General features: G+C 39.0%; 1 protein-coding gene across 14 annotated transcripts in view; it reads left to right on the plus strand.

Moving 5' to 3' along the window:
* PDLIM5 (PDZ and LIM domain 5) overlaps positions 1-25,402 on the plus strand; it is a 123,001-nt gene that overhangs the window by 53,729 nt on the left and 43,870 nt on the right. For 4 of the 14 annotated variants that reach the window (XM_058838794.1, XM_058838796.1, XM_058838795.1 and 1 more), the window contains exons 4-10: positions 13,124-13,166; positions 14,416-14,810; positions 19,342-19,359; positions 19,631-19,803; positions 21,158-21,194; positions 23,489-23,518; positions 25,206-25,340. In XM_058838794.1, the coding sequence (XP_058694777.1) occupies positions 13,124-13,166; positions 14,416-14,810; positions 19,342-19,359; positions 19,631-19,803; positions 21,158-21,194; positions 23,489-23,518; positions 25,206-25,340 (831 nt within the window). Of the gene's footprint in view, positions 1-13,123; positions 13,167-14,415; positions 14,811-17,379; positions 17,397-18,453; positions 18,487-19,341; positions 19,360-19,630; positions 19,804-21,157; positions 21,195-21,821; positions 22,839-23,488; positions 23,519-25,205; positions 25,341-25,402 lie in introns of those variants that run through there. The other 10 variants (XM_058838802.1, XM_058838803.1, XM_058838800.1 and 7 more) reach the window with 9 other exon arrangements.

A 25,402-nucleotide genomic window follows, 5' to 3' on the forward strand; every position in this document is an offset into this window, starting at 1 on the left:
TTTTTAAACTCCATGGAGAACTTGTCTCATGATTAGTCACTGAATTAAATTACTTCTTGACATTTTCAGCATTTTTTTTTTCCTGCCTATCAGTGTGAGTGGGGTTTGTTTGTTTGTGATTCTTTTGTTTATTTGCTTTAAGTTGCTCTTCCTAATGAGGATCTGTCAGACATAGCTGCTACATGTGTAGGTAGGTAAAAAGGGAAATAAGAGATACCGAGCATGTCTGATGCTATTCCCTGCCTTAGGTCACTGGAGATTGCTAATGGTCAGGCAGGGAGGCATTAGGGAAAACTGGTAAAAATTGGCCAAAACCCGCAAAAATGGGCAGGACCCAGGTGATCAGGTTTCTGTGGTGGTAGGTATGAAAGTCTTTCAATGTGGGATTAGAGAGCTCTTGCAGTCAGACATTTCAAGCTCTCTGTGCTTCTTGGACTGGTCGAGCCTGTAGGAAAGGCGTGGGTAGGCAAGGACCAACCCTGGTGAGAGCTCTCCAAAAACCAGGCTTTGTGCATGTAGCTGCTGGAGTGACGATGGCTATGGAAACTAGAGGGTGGTTGGTTTCCAAGCCATGGTAACCCAAGCTTTGTGTAAACACACGGAATATTTCTCAGGACTATGTAGAAATGTTTCCTCATTTTTGCAAAAGACTGCAGGAATTTTAAGTCTTTCACAAGTCAGTGATTTATTTTTCTCCTTTTTTGTGGATGTTTCCTCTTGAAGATAACAGTTGGGCCAGGAAAAATTACATTGGTTAGAGGTCTGATTAACATAAACGTGTTATTAAGAGATGTCAGTACAGTTGCGTGTTTCATCTTTGTCCAAAGAGATCACTCAAGAAGTGCACTTTCCATGCCTAAAAATTTTTGTAGGAAGCAGCTGAGACCCATGACTTTTTTTCCCATGAAAAATGCCTTCAGGTAGTAGAACATCAAGTTGCGCTTCTCCCCATGGCTTACCAAGACAATATCTTTTAGTAAAGCAGCATCCATATAAAAATAATTTGCATGATCAAATTAGCCTCCAGCTGTTTGTAACTAGTATTTTCAGCAGTCAATGAGCCAATGCTTTCAAAGCTCTTATATTTCAGGTAAATAATTAACATGTTCTCCCCTAATTGCTCTCAAATAGCAAATTTTCTTTGCTAACATTGGAGGAGTGTGTAGGTTCTTCTGTGTGACCGGTGGGCATTTGCCATTCATGCTCTCAAGTAAAACCCTTCTACCCATTTTTGATTTAACCTGTGCAACCCATACAACACCTTCCTGAAAGTTCCAGGGCTTGTTAGCTAGCATGTAAACTGTGATGCCATTGGCCTTGCATATTTATTTTAACCTGTGTCTGTAGTTATTTAGTGAAAGACTTAAAGAAACAATCTGAAGTTGGCCACAGTTTATCTTTGCTTCTTAAAATAACACAGATACCTCAGTAGCATGTTCTTTGGTGACATTTAAATTCTATTGGCACACTTTGAAATAGCCAGCTGGGACATCAGAGGCAGACATCAGTTTTGAAGCCTTTCATATACCATCTAAATGCCAAGCTTTTGACTAGCAAAATAATGCATTTATATATAGATTAAACACATAGTAATCAGAAGTGCCTTGCAACACCTGTCAGTAATTGTGAACAGCTGCATCAGAGCAATGCAACTGTTAAAACTCCTTCATGCTCCAGGTTACTACATGTATTTGGTCCCAATTACTCATAGGTATATCTGTGTGCTTTGGGGAGGGATACAAAGAATCATCTGGGATACATTCATTTGCTGAAATCAGTCCTTGATTATATTTTATTAAGAGAGTGCATGATATAAGGAGGTTCATGGACCTGCACAAAAATAATCTAACACCATTCTTACGCAGCAAGCAAACATCACTGTAACTGAGTCGTATGGTGTTTGTGTGTCTAATATGCTGCAGTGCTGCTGCTTCCCTTCAGACTTTAGCTGGATCTGCAAAACACACAGTGCTGCTACAGAAGTGCCTTATCATAGAATGGCTGGGCTTGGAAAGGATCTTAAAAGATCTGGCTCCAAGCCCCCTCCCCTGGGCATGAACACCTCTCATCTACACCAGGTTACTTGGACCCCTATCCAACCTGGACTTGAAGACTTCCAGGGGTGGGGCATCCACAGCTTCTCTGGGCAGCCTGTTCCAGTGCTTCACCACCCTCACAGTAAAGATTTTTTCCTCATATCCAGTCTAAAACTAGTGTCTTTCAGTTTAAGGCCATTACCTTTGTAAACTGTTCCTCACCATTTTTCTGGTAGGCTTCCTTGAGAAAGGCTGCCATAAGGTCACTCTGGAGCCTTCTCTTCTCCAGGCTGGATAACCCAACTCTCTCAGCCTTTCCTCATAGGAGAGGTGCTCCATCCCTCTGATCATTTTGGTTCCTCAGGACCTAATCCATCAGGTCCATGTCCTTCCTGTGCAGGGACCCCAGAGCTGATGCACCACTGCAGGTGGAGTCCCACCAGAGCAGAGCAGAGGGGCAGCATCCCCTCCCTGGCCCTGCCACCCATGCTATTTTGGATGCAGCCCAGGACACAGTTGGCTTTCTGGGCTGCAGGCATGCATTGCCGGCTCATGTCCAGCCTTACATGTGGTAGCAAACCAGTTACAAAATGGAGACAAGAATGCCAGGATTTCTCTAGCCTCTGCTTTCATCCCAGTGCAGCTATATAAACGATTTGTAGTAACAGCTAATGTTATTCTGTACCTGTTGCTGAGACATGTTTTGTGCCAGTGAGTGTTGGAGGACTGGAATATGAAGTTGAAGAAATTCTTTCACTGTGATGGAAACCAGCCTTGTCATCGTTGTCATCATGCTGCCTCGTGTCTTGTTTTTCCCTTGGGGTTTTTATTAGTGGAAGTTTTCAGCAGCCTCTGGTTCAGCTCTAGAATATTATGTCCTACAAAGGAGACCAAGAGTAAATCTGTCAAGGTCTAAAGCTAGGAAATGCAAGCAAAGCCTGTATTGGTGTGGGGAACTTCACTTTGGAAGTCTGATGTGCTTTGCGTGCACTGTAATTTCCTAAGGAATGCAACAACATAGATCTGGTTTTGACTGTGCTACTAATTTACAAAGACCCTGATTAAAAGCTTCCTGAGAATTGCATAACTGTACCATTCATAGTGCTTTGGGACATTGATCTTTTATTTTTGTTTCTTCTCTGTGCTAGTTATGTAAGGATAAGTGTTTTTAGAAAGATCTCAGAAACTCAATAAAACAATGATTCTCTACAAACGTTAGGCAAAGCTTTCTTGCTGCTGCTTGAGCATCCAGTGCTAGGGTTAAGTCAAATGTCCGTCGAATTCAACAGTCTAGTGAAACTGCCAGAAAGACAGTGAGCTTGAAGAAATTTGACCCAGGTCCAAAAATTTTCTGATCAAAAAGGTTTTAAAGTCCTGTTGGTTTACTTGCCAGAACCTGCAGTAGCCTTGGGATTTGGCAGTTGCTCGACAGTAATGCGTCAACAGTGGTGCTTCCTGCACTCCTGGCCAAGTCCAGATAAATGGAAAAGCTTGCATTTTGGAAAGTTTAAACATTTCTTAAGATATTGCTCTCCTTACCTTTGAATTTGAATAGCATGTGAATATATTTGGGAGAGATTTTTGTCCCCTTTTTTCAGAAGATGGGGCAGGGTGGGTGTATTTGGTGTAATCTGGGACTGTGTGACACGCTTGATTGGCATTTATTTAAAATCTTCTGAAAATTGACCTGACACTGGGATAAACAGGAACAACATTAAGAATGGGGAAAGAATAATTTTCACTGTTTTCTCTACTATGGGTTCTTTGTGGGTCAAAATCTGATAATGTATAGGTAGCTTACTTTACTTAAAGATGCCCAAGTTCATTTTATCTCATCTCGGTCAACTGTGTAATCTGTGTCCTTTTTTCCTTCATAAATACTCATCTCATTATTTGGGTGCCACAAATGATGTTACTTGTCTCTATTTACACTTTTGTTTTCCAAATGCAGACTATGTCCCACACCTGTTGCTTTCCTTTGAAAAACACATCTCTCCAACGTGCATGGTTTATGATGCTAACTTGCAGGCATTCTTTAATTATAAAAGGATATGTGGTGATCTGTCAAGGGACAGTTGTTTCTAAATGGATTAAAAGAAGCTTATGTGGTTTAAATATGGGCTATGCCCTTCATATGCTGAAAATAGTTCAAGTTAGTTTGAACTGGCTACATAGTATATTTAGTACCTATGCAGGTAACTGGTTATTTTCTTAAGCTCAGATAGTTAATTTTGCATCTCTGTGTATGTGGGGTGTAAAGAATAGGAAAAAACCCCTCAGACAAGTAAGTGAACTGACAAGTGTTGTTAGATAAGCTGTCCCCAAGCTTCAGCCCACAGGAAAAAATGAGGCACTTGTTAAATAAAACCTGTCCTCTGCCATGCAAGTTCTCAGCTGTTGAGAATCAAAATTTTAGTGTCCTGACTCATCAACTCTTGCCACCTTCCTCTAGTAAACAGTAAAATGAGAATCAATTAATAATTGGCTGTTTGGAAAATAAATGTCTTCCTGAAAGGTAGCGATAACATCGTGAAAGCATAACTGCATAAGAAAGATGTTGTGTTTGGTAATGCTGGGAAAAGCAAGCAGGTTTTCAGGTATAAAGTATTTTCTAGAGGTCTGAAAAACTGCTAAATACAAATTGAGTAACAGCACTGTGAGTTAAACTAGATATGTATCTGTTACACCACCTCGTATAAAAGTCAGCGGTAGCTGCAGAGTTGAGTGTCCAAGTAAGAGCTGAATTTCACAGCTGCACTGTTTTAAGGGCTTTTTTCCACACAATTATTTTGAATAATTACTGCCTTTGAAAAATTCCAGGATATTGTCAGTAGAAAGTCATGTCTGTGGCACAAAACCCTATGAGGCAATGAAAACACATACTGTGCCTGTCAAATATTAGTCACTTACTTTGGCTATGAGGCAAGAAGAAAGTAATGTTTGCAGCATTGTGACAGATCTCAACAGGCTTTGTGACCATCAGATGTTTTCCATCAGTGATTAGTTGCCCACAAAAGCAACTTGATTGCTTCATATGCTGTAAGTGTGCTGTGACTCTTATGCCCTAAGTATTTTGAGCTGAGAAGGATGAAAGGTTTTTTTTTTTTTTAAAAAAACTAGATGGTGGGAAAGGAAAACTTCATAGTTAGCTGGATCAGTTGGAGTCAGATGGGATTATTAATTTTTCTCTCTTGCCATGGTTGTTGCAAACAGCAGAAGAATTGCAGGACTTTGCTTTATGCACCTTTACTGAATAATTGGTTCCTTGGCAATCTATTGACTACCGGAATGAACTGTTACAGGTCTCTGCTGCTTACCAATATTTCTTGCTTAGCTTCTGCAGAAAACAAAATAATTTCCAGCTGCAGCTCATACTGTGATGGTTGATCTTTGACTTCTCTTTCCCTTGAAAGTGTGGTGAGACCCGTTGGCCAGGTTAACTTGAGGTCTTAATGCAAACAGTTGAAAGAAAAATATAAGGAAACCCTCAAACTGTTTTTGTTAGGTAGTAACTGTAGTTGTTAGGTATCTAAAAGTATAATGGATGGCCATGTTGAGACATAAATAGCTTTTCTCAGCATGTTAGACCTGTAATATATGCTGCTAAGCCAGTGACTTTAAATATATAACCATATGAACAATACATGGAAATGATAAAGTGCAAGAAAAGCAAAGGTCTGTAGTGGAAAAGTTAATAGCTTTTAGCAAGTGTGGTCTCATTAAACTGACACATAATTCTGTCAGTAATAATTCTGGCATGTGGTTTATAGTGCTTCAGGTCTGCTGTCCACTGCCAGTGCCACCTGTGGTGGTTTTCCCTTAGGGGACAGCCTGTGGGAGCCCCCCAAATGCATCTGCTGCAACGAAGATGTGTCCAGGTATATGCTGGCTGCAGAGCCCCTGTGGTGAAAAGGCCCCTGACAGCCTTTGTGGCACTTTGCCAGTCAGGTCCTGTGCTCCTGCACCTCGAGGATGAATATTCATCCGTTGCTGCTGGGGTGATGTGGGAGGGAGGTGAGAGGTGTCTGAGAGGGAAAGAAAATTGGTTGGTTTGCTGGTGGGTCCCACTGAGAAGTTAAAAGCCTAATGATATTCCTGACCTTAGTGGGAAATAACTGAATCCATGGTGTGTCCTACTAAAACCAGCACGAGTTTATCCTTTTAAATAGATTCATTGTCATGTTTCTTTATTGGTGGCTACTGCCACCAATAAAGAAAGTCCCTGGCTTTTCTGGAGCAGTCCCAGGCTCAGTGATTTTCCTGATAGCCATGGAGTTGTGGTAGACTCTCCACATATCTGCATATTGTAGTTAGGATGATCACAGCTTGACACCCCACAGATGGAAATTCAGAAGCTGAATTACTAGGTTGCTCATATTGTTCTTTGTATCACCTGAAGTCAGAAAGAAGCAGGAGGTGGTGGGGCAGCTGGGATTTTGCCAGATTTCAGGACAATACTTTTGGAGTCTGGGTGAGTGACACCACTTCCCATGATGCTGACCTAGTAAGGACAGGGCTCTTATATGCTGTTGCTGCCTGACACCTCAGAAACAGTTTTCATCCCATTTGGTTAAGTACACTTCCACTGTCCTTCTCAGATTTCCTGGAAGTAAGGAATGGGTGAGCTGCTTTGCAGAGGAGAGGTGTGCTTAGCTCCCAGAAGAAGTAAAATATAATGTAATGGCTCTCTAAATTGCTAATTCTTCATTTGAGAAAAATTCTCATTCCCACACACATGCTTAGGGGGAAAACTTAAAAATACCAAATAAGGACATGTTGGGGATTGGGGAGCTGTTTGTGGTGAATTTCCAGTTAAAATAGATATGACTACACTTTCGAGTTTATTTGGGCTATGTTTTAAACAAAGGAGGTAATTTAAACATTAGTCACCATATTGTGGAAAGCACTGGAAAAAATAATTCAGTGCATAGTTTTGAATCTTTTAAATTATTACTTAGATCTGATGACAGACTGAAGTCAATGTGAAGCCGAGCCTTTTTTTTAAGGGTTTTGGAGGACTGACTAGATCTGTGAGTTATTTAGACCTGTGCTTTTCTTTAAGATGTCTGTTTTTTAAAAGGTAGCTTGCTGTATTAAAATTACTGTCTAATAAGCACTGATAAAGAAAATCAAATGTATAAATTATAGTTTATTAGAAGACCAGATAGGAGTGTTTCATCTTGTCACTTGCCTTTAGCTGTTATGTCAACACTATTACTTAGCAAGACAGCTTTAGGAAGGCTTAAAGTAAAGAAAAAAAATAGTTATAGCAAGGCATAATGGATAAAATTTATCTCAGTCATTTGGACATGCTGAGCTACCACATGTATCTAGGCTGCTTTATGACTTTTCTAGGACAGCTGACAGCAATCCTGCCGTACAGGATTGTCAGGTGTTGGCCATACTTGGTACTGGGGATGTTTTTCCTGAACAGGTTTTAATCAGGGCAGTCACGGACAGGTGGGTACAGATGTGCCCTCCTAGTCCAGAGCTAACCATAAGAGGGGAACTCCAGGTTGCTAAAACGTCTGCTTTCATGGAAGCAAAAATCATGTTTTTAAAAGCCTCTGACAGAAGGTGAGATAAATTCTGTGGTATTTTTTCCTTAGCTTTCTGCTTGGTTTTTGGTTTTGCTGTAATAGAATAAAATATTATCTGCCTGCACTTAAATTCTCTTTACAAATGTATTGGTAGGGTTGCCACAGACCACAGGAATGAGAATATGAGGAGTTGTCATCTTTGGGAGGTCTTAAAAACAACTAATCCCTTGTGGGTAGGAATACCAAAGCAGAGGGTAGCTTTTTCTTTCCTAAAATATCAACACTGTTTATTTTAACACATAATGATGAAATCACAAATCTTACTTAAATTTAAGAGTAGAGACCTAAATTTGATTTGGCCAACTATCAAGCAGCCAGTAAAGCAAGAACATAATTTTTCTTTCTTTTACCTGACCTAGTGCTTCATTGTACCCCGGTGTACTGGCAAAGGAACACTATGAGGATGTGAAGATATTTTGTAATGTATAGCAAATGAAAAAGGCTGCACACACCTTCTATTAATTTACCCCCTTTTAAACTTTCTGAAGTTGTAGCATCTGTTGAGAGTGACTCACAAACTAGCTCTGTTCTAGTGCCCAACCACCCTCTGGGTGCAGCAGCACTGACATTTCCGTTGTTTGATTGTAATTAACGCTATTTGTCATAATTTGGTGTGTTCAACTAAATGTAAGCTAGCATAATAAACTAGAACAAAGAAAATGATGGGTGAAATAAAATGTTGACAGCCATCTCTTAGCAACCACAATGACCTGAGTACAGATTTGAAAACATTGCTGTTTCTCAAGGCAAACAAAAAGAGAAATCTCTGGGTTTTTGCAGTGACTGCAACAGATAAGTTTTCATTGAGTTGTACTTAATGATGGTTTTGCTACCTCTGCTTTTCCATGTGTTGGGCTGTGGAAAAGTTTGCAGTCTTGAGGCCACAGATGCTTGCCCTGGCAAGATTGCTGAAGTGCTGATGTACCAAGTGATGTTGCCTGGGGCAGTGTGTGCTTCTACGAAACTGTGGGAAACACAGTTGTATGCTTTTGTATTAATGTATGCAGGGAAACCATTTCTGAAGGTGTAAAGTTGCAACAAGAAGCAAGCTTTACAATGTTCATTCTTCTATTTTTGTGAGCCAGAGCAGAATTGGTAACAAGTGAAGTATGTCTGTGATGGAGAAGGGGCTTACGTTTAAGGAGAAAAAAAATATATATATTCGGATTGTTCTTTTTTCTATGCTTTAAATTATGTCTACATTTGTTTTTATTCAGATAACCCCTAGTGAAAGTCATGGTTTGTATATACAGTTAAATGCTTTCTGCTTGTCATCTTTGTTCCATGAGTTAGCTAATTTACAGAAAACAAATTTATTTAGCTTTCTCCCCGACAGTTGACTGCTCTCTAGAAGTAAAATGAAGCTAACTAATAGAACTGCAGACTACAATGCAAGACCATGAAAAATTCAGGTTTTTGGAAGGAAGATCTGACCAGTGGCTTTTCAGGGATATAGCATCTGCTGCCAAAACTTGTCTCCTGATGATTCACCAGCTAGGAAAAAGGAGTTAGTTTTGAAAATTGGAAGGGCAGGATGCAAGACAGGAAGAGAATCCTTCCTCTTTTCCATCCTTCTGTTAGAAAGGTTCAGTTCAGAACAACAAATAAAGTTCAGAGGAAGTTTTCCATCTTTGACTTCATTTGATGGACTTGGCCTTGGTACCCCGGGACAGGATTATGGTTGGGTTTGATCTTAAAGACCTCTTTCAACCTAGATGATTCTATTACTCACTGAAGGTGTTGCACTTTCTTGTATTTCTCACAAGAGTTTGAACAATCTTTCTGGTTACAGAAACACGAGAACAGCAAACACAGCAGCTATGTTAGCACCAGAGTTGTGTGTTCCCTTGTTTATAGAAGGGCTCGTATAAGCAGTTGCCTTCTTGTGACTTCCCCATTGAGTTTTTCATCTGCTTTTTAAGATATGGGTGCATTACAGTCCCTTGACTAAGGGGGTTTAAAAGGATGGGGGATGATGGGGCTTTAAGTGGATTTCAGAAGAGACAGCTCTGACACGTCCTTTGGATTCTAGGTTCAATGAAGATTTACAGGTTTAGTGGCTGAGGGTTTGCTTCCATGTTGATTATTGAGATAACAGTGTTGGCATTGAGGATCAGTCCTTGGAGGTGGTGTATCAAATTATACTCACTGCAGAAGCGTGAGGAACTATAGTTTTAGCTTTAATAATGTGTTTTTCCACTTACTAGTAACTATAGAAGGGTTGTATCAAATTGTTTGTGTCTCTTTTTGTTGTTTTTTTTTTTTTCTCCATAACCGGGTGACATACTTAGAAAGTGAATGAATAATAGGGGAATTTAAAGAATGAATAGTTTTTGCTGGGCCTGCTGCTTACAGTGAAGAGTGGACTAATTCATTTTCCTAATAAGGCTGCTCTGGAAGTTGGAATGTTTTGAATTGCATTAAATGTCACGAAAGTATTCATCAGAGAGGGTTGTCTTGTGGTATGCTTAGACAGAAAATTTGATCATGTTTGGTCAAAATGAATTGTTTACACAAGCTAAATATATAGCTGCTTTCCCCCCCTACCCCCCCCCAGTAGAAAAGAAATGGCTTTGATATAGAAACTGTGCAAAAAAACTGTGCACTTTTGTTTTCAGTAATAGTTTGTCAGTAAGCAATGACTGTAGCTGCTGTTTTTGTTGCTTATAATAATTCTTATGAAGTTTAATACAGTAACCATTTGCCAAGGCCTTTTGTGTGAGTTGTTTATAATAAGCCTAAATACTGAGCTCTTAGGTTTTTGCTTTGTTTGTATGTTATTGAAAGTATTGCATAAACTAATATGTTGAACTTCTAGTTTTAAATCATTCAGGAAATAACATGCTTCAAGCCATCCTGCTTTTTCTAGTAAGTAGTAACAGGGGGCAAGTGTGTCATCTTATTCTGAAAACCTTTATCATGAGTTATTCATACATTCAGTGGGACCAAACCTGCATGAAATCCTAATATGTTTAATTGCTAGGTGGCAGGTGAAGTGCTAACAGCTAAGGAATATGCATGATTCTGCAGTTTAATTACTTTTTGGCTGTGCAGTTCAGTGCTATCTATGAAAATATTGTGGGAAATAGCCCTGAAGGAAGAGTTTTCTTAAATGTCTGTGTTGGATGTGTTTTGCTTCTCAGCTTGAAGTGTGCATTTCCTTTTGTACTGTCTTATCTAACCACCATGCATTTTTCATGTTAGAATCTTGGTGGCTCAGTTTGCTGGGTGAGCATTTTCCTTTTACAGTATGGGATATATCGCAGATTTTTAGTTTGATTATGGTCTGAAGTCAACAAGGCCAAGTTAAATTGTTTTAAATATGTCTGGGGCACACAAATGTATGTCCTTGGTTCAAGTATATTTGTGGGGAAAATGTTATGTTGTCTGTCTGTGTGAAAGGAACATCGTGAACCTTGTGGTTATCAAGCTTTTTTTTCCACCCTTTTTTTCTTTTTGTATGATATTTTTGAAGATGAATTTTGAAAAGTATGTCTTCTGGTTGTCTGGTAATAGTGGCATGAAATCATTTTTGCTCAGTGCTGTGTTGATGAGTATAGAGGCAATGTCTTCCATTGCAAACTCAAATTTTATTGTTTCGTAAAAACCAAAGAAAAATAAATATGCTCCTTTTATGAGACTTAAACAAAAGTCCAGCATTAGCAAAGTTTTTTTCTTAAGCGTGAAATATGGTAGTTGGCTTGAATAATTAAAGTCTTCTTAATTCTTCCTGTTGGTCCAGCTTAATAGATACGTAAAACATTTCAAGTTACTGTATTAAAAATGAACAAGTATACCTAAGATAGAGATAGTCTTAAGAAAGAAAAGTTTCCATATGCATTGGCATTTTTTTTTCTCCCTTCTTGTTGCTTTTGTTGCTGCAAATTGACAACTCCGCAATTAGGAGTGATTAATGATGCACCCCAGTGCTGTGGAGGGCCAGAGGTCAGGCTTTCATAGCCTGCACACTCTGTGGGAAAGGGGAGAAGGGACCTGTTCCCCAGAGCAGACAAAACCCTCTCTCTGTTGAGAATTGCTGTTGATGTGGACATAATGTGTGTCAGCAGCCATGCACATGCACAAGGGGGGAAGGCCAAGTGCAGAACATCATCTTCTCATGCTATACAATTTTTCCTTTTTTTTTTTTTTTAACCCAACTGCCAGCATGGCATCTGGAATATATGTATTTCCCTTTTATATAAGGTAGATACTGAACCTGCACCAGGATTCCTGTTGCTGGGATCTAATGAGCCCCGAGGGCCAAATGACTTTGAGGGAATGAATAAACATTTTGAAAAAAATAGTTAAGGCAGATAAAAAAAGAGGACAAAATGGAAAATATAAAAAAGAGTTGTTAAAGGGAACAAGTGTGCCTAATTCAATTGTAGCTGTCCATGTTTTTCTGGTAAAAACTGAAAAGCTGGTTTATACAGTAGAAGTGGTTTTAAAACTGTAGCCTCTATTAGCTGATTTCCAGTTAAATGAACCTTTTTGCCTCCCTAGCAAATTGTCTTTTGGAAATGATAATCCAGCTGCAGTTTTTCAAAACATTATTCAGAAGATGTGTTGGAATTATGACACATGTGTGTCAAAGAGACAATTTTCTACTAGAACAGCATGAAAACACCCAAGTGTACCAGCAGCAATGTTTGCAAACAAAATGTTACTGTATCAGACTTTTTGCTGGGTTTTTCTTCTTTTTTTTTTTTTTAAGTGTATGTGTGTGTATTTTTGCATATAAGTATATGGCAATCTGAAAAAAACCCCGAGTGAGTGAAATGCTTTTTACCTGTAACACATTGCCATTTCAATTTAGATATAACAAGAGCTGTCAATTCTTTATCGATGTAATCCTTTTCATTGTCATACTTCCTTACCTTTCCACCACCACTTTCCTTTCCACAGCAGTTTCAATGTGCCCATTATTCGGAAGAAATTTTTTGCCATCTACTATAGAATTCCAGTGACATTAACCTTATTTTTTGAAAACTAAAGACTGTGTAAAAAGTTTCTGTATTATTTAACTTGCCAAGTTCTTTGGGAGGATTTGTGTTTTTCTAAAAAGTGTTCTGCTTTAGGCCTGTATATTGGCTGTGCACTATTTAAAATATAAATAGTGTTAGATTGATAAATTGACCAGAGCTGTGGAGTTATGTGACAGTTTATGAAAGAATGAAAAACAGAAAGCAGATTGGAGTTGAAATCTCTGAACTGATGATACAGAATTATGAATTTGTAAATCTAATAATTTAGATAACTTAATGCTAGATGCTAGATTTCCTAACATTGTATCTGGACAAATTAATTCAGTTCAGTTTGGCCTTTTCCTTGTATTAACAACAGTGTTGTAGATTTAACTTGAATACTTCTTGTTTCCTATAGAGGAAACAAAATTAAGTGTTTTATATACCTGTGGGTGGATGTGGTGAGTAGAACAGGGAAATGCTTAAACATTAAAGAGTTTAATGTTTATTTTTTTTTTTCCAGAGTGTCTTCTATACAAAAACCTGATCATTTTCATGTGACAAAGGTATGTTCATCATCAGAACCAAGAAATGTAGCATGTGGCACTAACCAATATCCATCTATCAAACCCTGTTGTTGATCAGCACTTTCAATATAACATACTTGTTTTCCATGTGTTACATTAAGAATATTGCAGCACTTGGATCTTTGATTACCTTTTTCCCATCCTAAAAATGAATGGTGACACATGGAAATTATTATCATAAAACAAAAAAAAAAGGTGAATAAATGTTACTCTCCGGCTCTTGGAACTTTTTTTTTTTTTTTAAGATATTGCTGGTGTTTCCCCTCTATACCTAGGCAAGAAACAGAATTTGGTAGAATTTTTTCAGAAGTTATTTCTAAAATTTTTTTGCGTTGATTTGTTTACTTTAATAGACACTGAAATCTTTCCCGGTATTTGAGAGAAGCTTATCCAAATATTATGATTTCAGAGAAAAAAAAATCCCCTCACTTTCCTTAAAGCCCTGGAGAATTATTTGTTCTTGAGTTCTTCCGATGTTTTATTCTATGCAACAGTTTCAAAATCCCCTTTCTGATAAAAAAGCTGTTTGCAAACTTGAATATACTTATAAATAGCCTGTACTTGAAAAGCCTTTCCCGTGGACATAATTAATGTGTAGTATATTACTGTTCTGCTGACCATGACCTCTAAAGGCCCCACTTTGGGAACCACAATGATAAAACATAGTTCCCAGCACAAAAACCCAACCAAACAAAAAAGAGATTTCAGGTATTATCTGATATGGGTACGTGGAGACCTTGGGGAGCACCAGTGTGCTCTCATTCTGCTTCTAAAGCTCTTATCAGCAGATCAGTATGTGAACACATGCACACTGCATTTGCATGTGGGGAACGTGCATATCTCAAATTGGGTTTGAGACATGGAATGTGGATTTTTCTAAAAAGCTCTCGTTTTTTCCACATGAGTTACCCGGTGGGTTTTGCAAAAGAGAGGTTTTTCAGTTTCTTGCAAGTTTGATTTGTGGAGTGTCTGTTTTGGATATGCCGAGAGGAGCTAGCATTGTGGAATTTCGTATTGATTGTGCATGTTGGGATCGTTCCCTCTCCTAAAATGCACGGCTTGGGTTGTTTCCCCATACATTTCATGGCTGCAGTCTTGGTAAAGCTTGCTTCTGTGCTTCATGCTAGGTGGGTCATCTGCCTCGAGAACAGCAGAAATCCCTGCTGAGGAATGTGCATGCGTTTGGCGTGGTTTTGTGTGTTTCTGTTTTGTTTTTCATCCCACGTAGGCAGAACCTACCGAAGTAGTTAAGCCTGTGCCAATTGCCTCTGCTGTTGCACCCAAAGTCACTGCCACAACGAGCGTGGCTTTCAATAAGACACCGAGGCCGTTTGGAGCTGTAACCTCCTCCAAGGTCACCTCCATCCCGTCACCGTCCTCCGCCTTCACGCCGGCGCAGGCGTCGGCCGCATCCCCGTGTGCCGTGCCCGGAGCGCATGCTAACGCCAAGCCTAACGCTGAGCCGTGGCCACCTGTGCCGGGCGCTCCTAAACCTGCAGTTCCTGTCCCACGGCAGCACGGTGCCGCCCCGAGCGCCTCGGCCGCCGACGGCGCCCAGGACGCAGCCGAGGGGCCGCGACGAGGAGGCAGAGAGAACCAGGGGGAGAGTAAACAGCAAAATGGGTAGGTGGGATTTTTTTTTTGCTGTGAGGGGTCTTTCCTCACAGGAAAAAAGCCGGGCTTGTTTGAGGGCTAAGGAAAACACAGCTTGGAGGAGTTGTTTACTCTCTCAGAAATTATTTTGAAGGTGATGCTTCAAAGGGCCCAGCTAGACTTTTGGTGATGGTTTTTCTCACGAGTGACATATCAGTTTATAGAGTGTCACGGCTAAATTGAACAAGGACCACGGAATGCTTTATGTGATGTGTTCTATCACCACGTGTCCTGGACCTTACAACAAGCCTGGTATTAATTTCAATGTCCAATCTCGCTGTGTATTTTGACACCCAATACAGTGACTGAAAGCAGCAGGCACTCAAAAATGCAGAGCAGTCTGTCAAGAAGGGTCAGTGGGTGCTGTGATGGCTGGGAATGAGATGCTCTGGAAGACCAACCGTGACCCTGGCAGAACCAGTGGGAAAAGGTCCCAGAAGGGAGGCAAAGAGACACGTCTCATTAATTCTCTGCACAACACAGGAAAAACTTTTAAGATGTTTTCTAAGAATCTGATGGGGTTAAGCAGATTTTTTGTAGTGCTGTAATATAAATGCCTCAACTTTAATTTTTACCTTCACCCTAAGCAAGCAATGCAGATTTAAAATGTGAATAATTTCCTTATTCAAATAATTGTTTATGTTGAAGTGGGAATCAGAGACTAGACATTTAAGGGACTGTAAGGAGACATAAAAGGCTTTATCTGGTGTAGCATCTAGACAAGTAAGCAATAGATTAGTAAACTAAATTGAGCCTAGAGGCAGTTCTGGGAGCTCAGACCTGCAGTAAGCTTTTGGCTAGGCATGCCTTGGGCTCTCCCAGAAATTCCTGGGCAGAGTTTGGAAGCTGTAGCCCCTCAGGGACCAGTTCCCAGCACCTCCTGTGCTGGGGGAGAGGAGGAGGCTGGGCCTGATCAGTCCCATGCCAGTTGGCCTCTGTGACAGTTGAATTAAGTAATAAGAAGGGCTGGAGGGGAACTGTACCTTTCTATTCAGGCTTAAAACCTAAAAGCTGTGGTTTCTATTTCCCACCCCACGAATGAAAAGGACAGGAAGAATGGGCCTTGTCCCTCTCTTCTCTGATACTCAGTATAGAAAACGTATCAAGAACTCTACAGAAAGGTGAACATCCATGCCAACTAAAATACTGAATAAATTGCAGTTTCAGTTGAGTTTCTTATGGAGTAAAAAAAATACTTCTTTAGGTACTTATTCCCTTTATGTTTTAGTACGAATATTTTCCATATGTGGACTCATAATGCAGCCCATATGCATTTTATATTGCACTGTAGCCATGGTAACTTCCAGTCCTTTCTTAAACAGATGATGGCAGGAATCTGCTCTGCAGAAAGTGGGTTGAAATTGAGAGATCCCAAGGACTTGCTCACTGCTGGTGCAGTTGTTGAATACACATTAGCAAACCCTCTCTTATCTTTCCAGGAATACTGTTTTACCATATAACTGTGTAAGGTGTATTCAAAAGCAGCAATTAGTACTGGAAAAGGGGAACAATAGTAACAAAATTAAGGCTTCTGGAAGGAAGTCCTGCAGGCACAGAGTAAGCACTCTACAATCAAGATAGGATGACTGGGGGAGCACTGCGACCGTGCCCTACCTTACTTAGAGGATGAATAATACCATCAAAGAGGATGAATAATCACAGCTGAGAGGTGAAGAAATCCCTCTCTCACTCTCAGTCTTGCAGATCTAGTTTGGAAAAGTTTGAAAACATTTCAGAGTTGTAAAAACCTACTTTATTTTGCAGTCTTTCTTACTGTGTTTGGCCTGGCAAGTGTCCTGCAGTCCCAAAGCACAAAACAAAAACAAGCAGACAAAATCCACTAAGGTGGTTATACTGGTCTGCTGCTACACCAATTAATTTTACTTAGAAAAGTTACGATTCTACAATGATACTTAAATATCTCCCCATTTAAAATGGTATCAGTGACATTTATAAAATATCAGAAACACTGGAGTTTGGAATAATTGATCAGTCTGAAGTAAATTCCATTTTGCGTCTGTGGCTTATATGATTCATTTTCTCAAAACATGCAAAAAACCAACTTGTACCTTGTTCATAGATGGCACTGCTTAGCAAATGCAGTTCTTTAGACATGCACCTTGTTACACTCACAATTTCCTCCCTTCCTCTTGGCTTCCCTCAACAAACATTCAGGATATAAACTATTTGACTTCAGGATGGGAAAGGAAGTTTAATTTCCCTTGTTTAGTTCTGCCTTAGAAAGCAAGCAATTTGCCTTCACTAGAAAACTGTGTGCAGTTGCACTTGTTATCAAGACCTTTTTGCCAGCTCTTGCATGATGGTGTGCCTGCTGCTTAAAACAGGTAAGATGTCCATAGACTTCACTCAGTTTAAGTTCAGCTGGGGTAAAATTTTCTCTTGTAGGTTCTCTCGATGTTAATAAGTTTGACTTACGTGATAAATGGCTTTACCAGAGCTTGGATTTGGAAACTCCTGTACTCTTTTAAGAAGCAAAGAATTAATTAACACATCAAATACTTTTTTTTTTCCCTTGCAGATAGCAGCAGCGACAAAGTTAGTATCGACAGCACTGGCCTTGAATTATGGTTATTTTTCCTATTGGAATAACCAGCATGTATTTTGGTTTTGCAAAATTACAGCTCTTACGGAGTTATATATTTAAATTTTGCAAAACAGCTTCAGCTTTTCGTAGTGTAATACATTATTTTATCTGCATTGGACATGATGTGACTTTGCTTTTCACTGTGCTACATTTTTCAGCTCATTTCTATTCTACAAAACTTTTGTGTGGTGTTTGTGTGTACTGATAAATTCTTGATGTGTCTGTGGTTCATTGGTGTTGGTAATACAACTATTAAATGGTGAAATACAGAATGAAAATAAAATTGCTTGGAGAACTGTGGGATGAAGGGCTGGATTCTGAATTCATACAGGAAAAGAAAACTAATGTCCATATACTCTGTTTTGTGCAAATTAGGATAAGTGATTGAGGTTTTACTGGCTTCTCTCTTCTCCCCTTGCCTCAAGGCTGTTGAGAGAGCCTGTCTTACTTTTTCCTTTGTCTCTGGCACCACCTTGTTGCCACAGTGAGTAATTACTAGTAGACGCAAGCCTTAAAAAGGAGAGCAGTAGGAAAAGAGAAGTCAGTGGGATTTTTTTCTTTACACCACTTTCAACAAATGTAAAAGACTGATTATTTCACTGGGGTAGTTGCTCGAATGCAGTAAACTGCAACTAAATAATTAAGTTCTCAGGTATTTCCATACCTTTAATTACTGCTTTAACTTTCATATTTCATTTTTGCTATTAACTGTTTACGATACTTTAATCCATTTTTCTCTGTACCCCATCCTGGAATTGCCACTGCCTTTGTTTCTGTACCTCTTTTTCTTTCATTAACTTTGATATGTGATACATGCTCTTCACTAATACTCTGTGTCAATAAATTAAATCTTCTGATATAATTTTGTACCATACTTTTCACATTCTTTCAAGTATTAAGTATTTTTTAACCTTAAGTTTTTACTAATGCATTCCATTTAATGGACCTAATTCTTACTTGTTAATAGTAAACATCATTCCTCACTCATTTTCCACCTTTCTTCCCCAGAAATACTTTGAACCATAAAAGTACAGAGAAGAGGTAGTATAAAAAATAAAAGTGACTTTTAAAGTTGTGTTGGGTTTTGATTTTCAATACTTATTAGAAGTTGTATGTCTTAGTAGCTAGTTTTTCACAGTTTTCCTCCTATGTAAAAATAAGTGTACACTTAGAGGGTCTTACAGATTAATGCTTTGGAATAACAAATGTAGAATTAGGAGTAATTTATATAGTTTGAATCTTCTGTTCCCTTTTCCCATATTTCCCAAATTGACGCATTCTTTACATCACTTACTGGAATCAAAGCTTTTAGATCCTGTACTCTTGAAAGTCTTGCTAGTGCAAGGATTGATAAGAGCCTGTAAGGTACTGTAGGGAAAGTTTCCAGATGGAACAATCACCCCACTGTTTTTCTTTCAAAGGGAGTACTTCCTTATTATGCCTCAGAATGTGGCCATCTACGCTTTCAGAGGGCCTGGTTCTGATCTAGGCTTTGCCAAGTGCAAAAGACTTGGTGTGTACTGGGTGGTCCTTGCATGTGCACACATCTGTGCTGTGCCCCTTGGGAACTAAAGGGAGAATTTGTCAAGGGGCACCTGATTTGAGCTAGGTAGACTGCCCTGCTTTACCAAAACAAATTCCCCTCTCATCCCTGCAGGGAAATCACCATGAGTTTAATTAAAGTGCACAAGTTCTGGGCGGTGATTTTAGTGGTAGAATGAGAATATGGCTATTAATTGGATTTTAGTGCTCTTTCTCTCAAAACTAATTCAGTAGAATAATTAGCTACGTTTGTTTCATTTCAGCTTTCTGACTTTATTTCTTCTTTTCTTTTTCTCCTTTTCCTGTTTATGCTGGGAAAACTTTCTCTTGCTGTCTTACTCTGTCGCCTCCAAGGAAAAACCCACCCAAACGGTAAAAGTTTAAATATGTAGATATCTTGATAATACTATCTTTTACTGTCTCCAGTGTTCCATCAGTGAAACGAGGAGAAATATTTCATTGGGGTTAGAGTAATTATATATGGTGTGTTTGGTTCAGAAAACTGGATCTGTGTTTAGCTGGGCCTCACCTGCTGCCTTTAAATGCTGTGAAAAGTCACGGTTGTGCCCGTGCCTGTGTAGCTGGCTGGAGTGAGGTGTTGTGTGAAGCCTTGTGCTCACTGTCCTGTCTGTCCCTGGCGCAGCCCCCCGCGGAAGCACATCGTGGACACCTACACGGAGTTCTACCACACGCCCACCCACAGCGACGCCAGCAAGAAGCGGCTGATTGAAGACACCGAGGACTGGCACCCCCGCACAGGCACCACCCAGTCCCGCTCCTTCCGCATCCTCGCCCAGATCACTGGCACTGATCACAGTGAGTACCTCGGTGCAAGTGGAATAATGGCCGCTGCCCCTGCACAGACTGGTGTGTTTAAAGCTGGGCTTCAGGGGAGGTAGAGAAGGGGAGATCTTACTGTAAAACCCTGCCATTACTAAGTAGTTCAGGATATATACATTGCTGGACAGTATTCCTGATTGAGCTGAATTAAATCATTCTAGATAAATCTTAAAATTTCTATTGCTACTCTCAAAGATACTGAAAGATACATACATTGGTTGTTTCTTCTCTCACCAAAATGAAGACATTCCTGATCAAATTCAATGGTTCAGAAAAATTAGGTGGTTTCTGGCATGTAGAAGGTCTTTGTCATACAAAAGTATGTGATCTGCAATGATGTAATCAATCAGAAACATAAATCTGTAGTTCCTCAGTTTATTCTCAGGTTATGTTTCCACACTCTGCTTATGCTATAGTGTGATTACATATATTGGTGGAGTGGAACAGGTGATGTTGTGAAAGTCATTCCCAGTCATATAATTTTATGCTAAAACTTCCATTTCATGTTACACTGTCAGCCATAAATTTCTGGCTGAGATTTGTGATTTTGTGTGAAAGCCACCAGAAGTGCTCTCAGGGGCTCTGAGATCTTATTCTTCAGCTTTTCTCAGCTAGACCTGCAATAAAGAAGGCATTGACAAGATTGGACCTCCTCTCCAGATGATTTGATTAGATCAGCTATTTCTAGAAGCCAGTGATAAGATCTCCCAAAATAAGGGTTATTGTCCATGTGTGACAAATATTTGGACCTGTTTGGTTCTATGTTCAATTCACTTCATCTGTCCTTGTAAGGGAAGAGTATGGGACCTGAACATCCATAGTGTTATCCTGTAAAGATGAATTTATCATGTTGACAAATGCTGTAAGAAAATTACTGCACGATTTGCCAGCCTTAAAATCAGGACTGGGAATTTACATTGTCTCTTGTGCAGACCTTTAGAACCTTGGTGGGAAACAGCCTGGCTGCAAAGAGATGCTTGGATTATCACCTGATATAAACCCACTGGATGTTCATCCAAAAGAAATACCTCTTAACTTCATTCATCTTCACCTTCTCAAATCACCTGTCCCAATGCCAGCATGGAGAGTGGGCCAAGGGGAAGGGCAGAGAACAGCAGAGCCAGTTTTCAGCAGTCCTACTGGCAAAGAGGCTCTTGAAGTTCATAGATATAACTCATGTCCATTGGGGCGTATTTAGAGTCAAAGAATCCTAATGAGCCTTGTTGCAATTTCCCTCTGTAGTGAATACATTGGCACAGCAGAGAATCTCAGTGTTGTGGTACAGTGTCTTTAGTGCCATAGAAAATAAAAATTTTCTGTTTTCCTTCAGTGAAAGAACCAGAAAATGACGCTGGGAAGAAGACTAAGTGAGTTGATGTTTTACATTTTTATTACTTTAATACTTTGCATGCTTTAATTCTTAACTTTTAGTGTTTGGTGCACTTGTGTGACATCTGGGCATTGTTAAAATGTTCCTTCCATTTTTGCTTTTTGCTTCAGCATGTAAAAATCAAGATCTTTTTCTCCATAGACAAACCTTTTAAAAAGCTGTTGGTACAGTCCAGTAGTAATGTTTGTGCAGGCACTTGTGTAGAGGTTTTCTGTAAACCTGGACCAGTTTGGTTGCCTATACGAGGTCAGCTTGTGTTTTTCTTTCCCAAGTCCAATCAGGCATTTTTGATTTGCGAGTGTGAATCTGATTGCAATACATAGGTGGGAAGTATTGCTGTTCTGGCTGCAAGTGAGGGTCAGATGTCTCCTTGCTTCGGGACAAGCAGTGTTCAAAAGGAGCACCAACCAGTGGCTAAACCTAATGGTTCTTGAAGTCAATGAGACTTTCTCTACTGACTTTGACTAACACTGGATCCAGCTTTTTGATAGAGAGGAAGACAGTGCAATAGGAATAGTGCATGGAGTTTGCATGCTCTATTGTGAAACTGCTTAAGACAAACTTTCTTTCTTTCTTATTTTTCTTCTATCACTTCTTTCCACAGGGAAAAGGTTCCCATCCACGTCCTTAGCCCCAAATATACAAAATTACGTGACTGGCACCATGAAGTCTCAGCACGTGTTCTTAATGTCCAGTGATTTTACCCAAGTTGCAAAAGCAAAATGCAAACACTTCCTTCCTTTCTTCTTTTCCTTCTGCTTTGCAAAAAAAAAAAAAAAAAAAAAATTAAAAAAGGAAACGTATTTCAGTAGCCTTTCTGCAAGAGAAATTCTAGCCTTTTCTATACTTTTCTAACACTTTCCTACTGATGTGTAAAAAATGGGATGAAAATGTTTTTGTGCTAATCATTAGTTGACAAAAAATATATATTTAAAACTTAACAACTTCAGTGGCTGAATCTCCCAATGTGGAGAGGAGATGGCTGTTTCAGTTCTTTTTTCTGCCTGAAAGAAGTCATTTACATTGCTGAGTTTGAGTTACTGTAGGCTGTTAGAAATCAGAAAATTTTGAACAAATGGATAAGAAATTGTGTTACCTTGATTCTGGGGCTGGGGAAAGAAGATGAAGAGGGGATTGTATGCACTTATTTCAGATTATCATACCTACCAGGAAAATTATGTTTGATTTCACTAGATTTTCAGCAGGTCAATTTTAGAGTGGTTGTAAATGTTTTACCAAGTACAGCAAGAAGACAGACTGCTTTTAAGCAAAGAAAAGAAAATTAAAAAAATTATATTCCAGTGTTTTGAATTGACGTGAAAGCTCAATATAAAGATTTTGCTGCTTAGACTAGTAACATGTTCATGTTTTGGAAAACTTAAAAAAGAATAATGGAGCAGAATGTTGCTGTGTAAGAGCTTCGACACATCTTTTAGCAGGGACAAGATTAGACAGTAGTATTTATTTATTACAGAGTGAAGCTTATGCTTTCTTGTGTTCATGAAAGCTTCACAAGCCCTATGGTTCTCCTGTAAAATAATGTATTATAGTAGCTACACATCCATTAATTTATGCATTTTGAAGCTTGAAGAGTATTTTAATAAAAGTTGCTTTTATCTTAGCTCTGTCTGTTTTTCTTTTGAGTCTCTCGGACTCCTTGAATAGTCTACTCATGCATGGGGCTGACATTTCATCGCACCTTCACAGCCTATAGGAAGCGAAACAATTAAATCACACGTGAATTGTAGAAACAATCTGAATTGTTTAAAACCATCCCACTATTTTAGTTCCTGATCATCTTAAAAATGGGGTATGTGTTTGTGTTACTGAAATGGACATGAGATTTGCAGGAATAAATAAAATGATCGACCCTTACAGGAGTAAGAATTATATGAAGTAAAGCTTGGTTTTCGCTTTTGCAGCACTTGTTGAAACAGATAAAGTTTGACACCTCAAACAAAGCTGATTGTGGAGTACATATGAAAGCCCAGTTTCTCACATCTGCTCAATGAAAACCACTGCAATTGGTCTGGGTTCATGCAGCTGACCTAAACATTCCTCTGATGGAATTAGTCCTGTGAACAGATGGAATTAGTCCTGTGAACAGATGCCCCTGCAGAAGATTTGGGGTTGTTTTTTTTTTTTACCTTGCATAACTTCAGAACTTGAGAGGACCTTTGGAACTATTTTAAGTTTGAGTTTCCTTTTCAGATGGTTTATGCTGTTATACAGTACAGCAGTAGCTTATGATATTTGTGATTTTATCTTTAGGAAAAGGCAAACAGAAAATGGAGACTTCAGGTAATAGATAAGTTATCTAACACTAACAGTCACCAGTGTGGATGCCTAACACTGCACAGATTTGCCCTGGTAATGATGGCCCAAGGGATATCACATCTTGCACACTTTTTGGGTTAACTCCTTAGGGACAGTAGGGGAAAACATTCACTTCAATAATTTCACTATAGAGTGCTTTGATGAGAAGTGCCAATCAATTTAATTTCCATGTCCCCCCCTCACGTAACTTGGCAGTGAGTACTGTGTTACTAAACCGAAGTGTGTTACTGAGTGCACATACACCACGATGTAATAATTTGATAGAGTACTGCATATTAAAATGGGAATGTGAAGTAGTGTATTTAAATTGTGCTTCTGGGTTTGTATAATTTATTTATGAACAGAACAAAATGTGGGCATTTCAGAGACCATCAATGCAATGAAAACTGTGAAAGGTTAGAAGGGTTATTTCTTAGATTCTCTGTAAAGGTTTCTTTTTTGGGGCAAAATGGTTTGACCTTCAGGTATTTTTATGTTCTGGAGATGTCCCTAGGTAATGAGAATATTTTCCTGTTGTTGTTAAACTTACCATTATGTTTATCTATCTAGCTCTTAACCTTTGGAAGGGTGAGTTGCTGTAGTCAGAAATAGAAGACTAAACCCTTGCTAAACAATCAAAAGAATAGAAGCCTTTGTTTTGAGTAAAATTAAACACAGACATAGAGTCTGTCTTTTAAGGATATGAGAGTAGTTTGAGAGAGACTGAGAAATTATTAGTTTTCTATAAATTCATTGCAAAAACACCACTAGTTCCAAATATGTTTTATGAATGTGTGAAATTAATTTCATTTACCTCTTGAAAGGTGTCATCTCTTCCCCATTGCACAGAACCCATTGCACCCAATATCCCCATTGCACAGAACTTACTGGCGTTAAATTTTGGACTTTTTGTTACTGTTCCCAAAAATGGACCACTTTTTCATTTGTATCTGACAAACATGCCCTATCTCGTGTTTGTTTCCTAGAATAAATCTGATATTTGAAAACATGAGTGTTTTTTTATTTAAACTAATAAGCTTAAATTTTAGAGCTCTCATATCAATATCAATTAAAATATCAATATGGCAATGAAATAGAAAATTCTCTTTCATCATCATTTTACTTCAGTAAAATATCCCAATTTCATAACACTCAGCTTTTCAGGCAGGCATTGTCCAAAACAGATGTTCTGTGGGGTTTCTATTATTGCTTATTTCTAAACTGTAACCCACTAGGGATTTTTGTTTGGATAAAATAGATTTTTCTCTTCAGCAGCTAGAAAGACAGGAAATAGAAGTAGAAACCTCTCACTGAAATGTGTAGATTGGAGCTTATAAGCCAGTTACTTAAGACTTAGGCAATGCCTAGCCTTTGTATAAAGTTTGTGTTTCAGATTATTTCTATTTCTGCAGCACCCTATTTCCAAGGTTTTGTTTTTGTTTTTAATGTTCACTTTTAACCCTCTCCTTTTGAGCAGCCAGGTCTGGATTTGGTTTTGTCCTTAAATTGTAGAGTCCATTTGTTGTCCTGGGTGAGGATTTTCCAGATTTGTAGTTTAGTTAATCCACAGAAACTGGAAAATATCTGTCCTACTCTTGGCCAGTCTTCAAAAAATCTGTCATAAAATCACATATGTATTTTTCTTTCCCACATGTCATAAATATATGTAAAGCATACCTGCAGATGTACCTGATGGAATAGAAACCCAGGATGCCTGTGTTAATTTAAATAAAAACTCCATAGCTACCCGGACTTTGGAGATGCCACCTGCACCAGAATTTCCATCCACACCTTTACCACCTTTGAGGTCTGCTCCCTGGTCATTCTTAAATCTGTTCAATAATCTTCAGCACTTAAGGCTCCCTGCTT

The sequence above is a fragment of the Poecile atricapillus genome, chromosome 4 (assembly GCF_030490865.1).
Source record: "Poecile atricapillus isolate bPoeAtr1 chromosome 4, bPoeAtr1.hap1, whole genome shotgun sequence".
NCBI lineage: Eukaryota > Metazoa > Chordata > Aves > Passeriformes > Paridae > Poecile > Poecile atricapillus.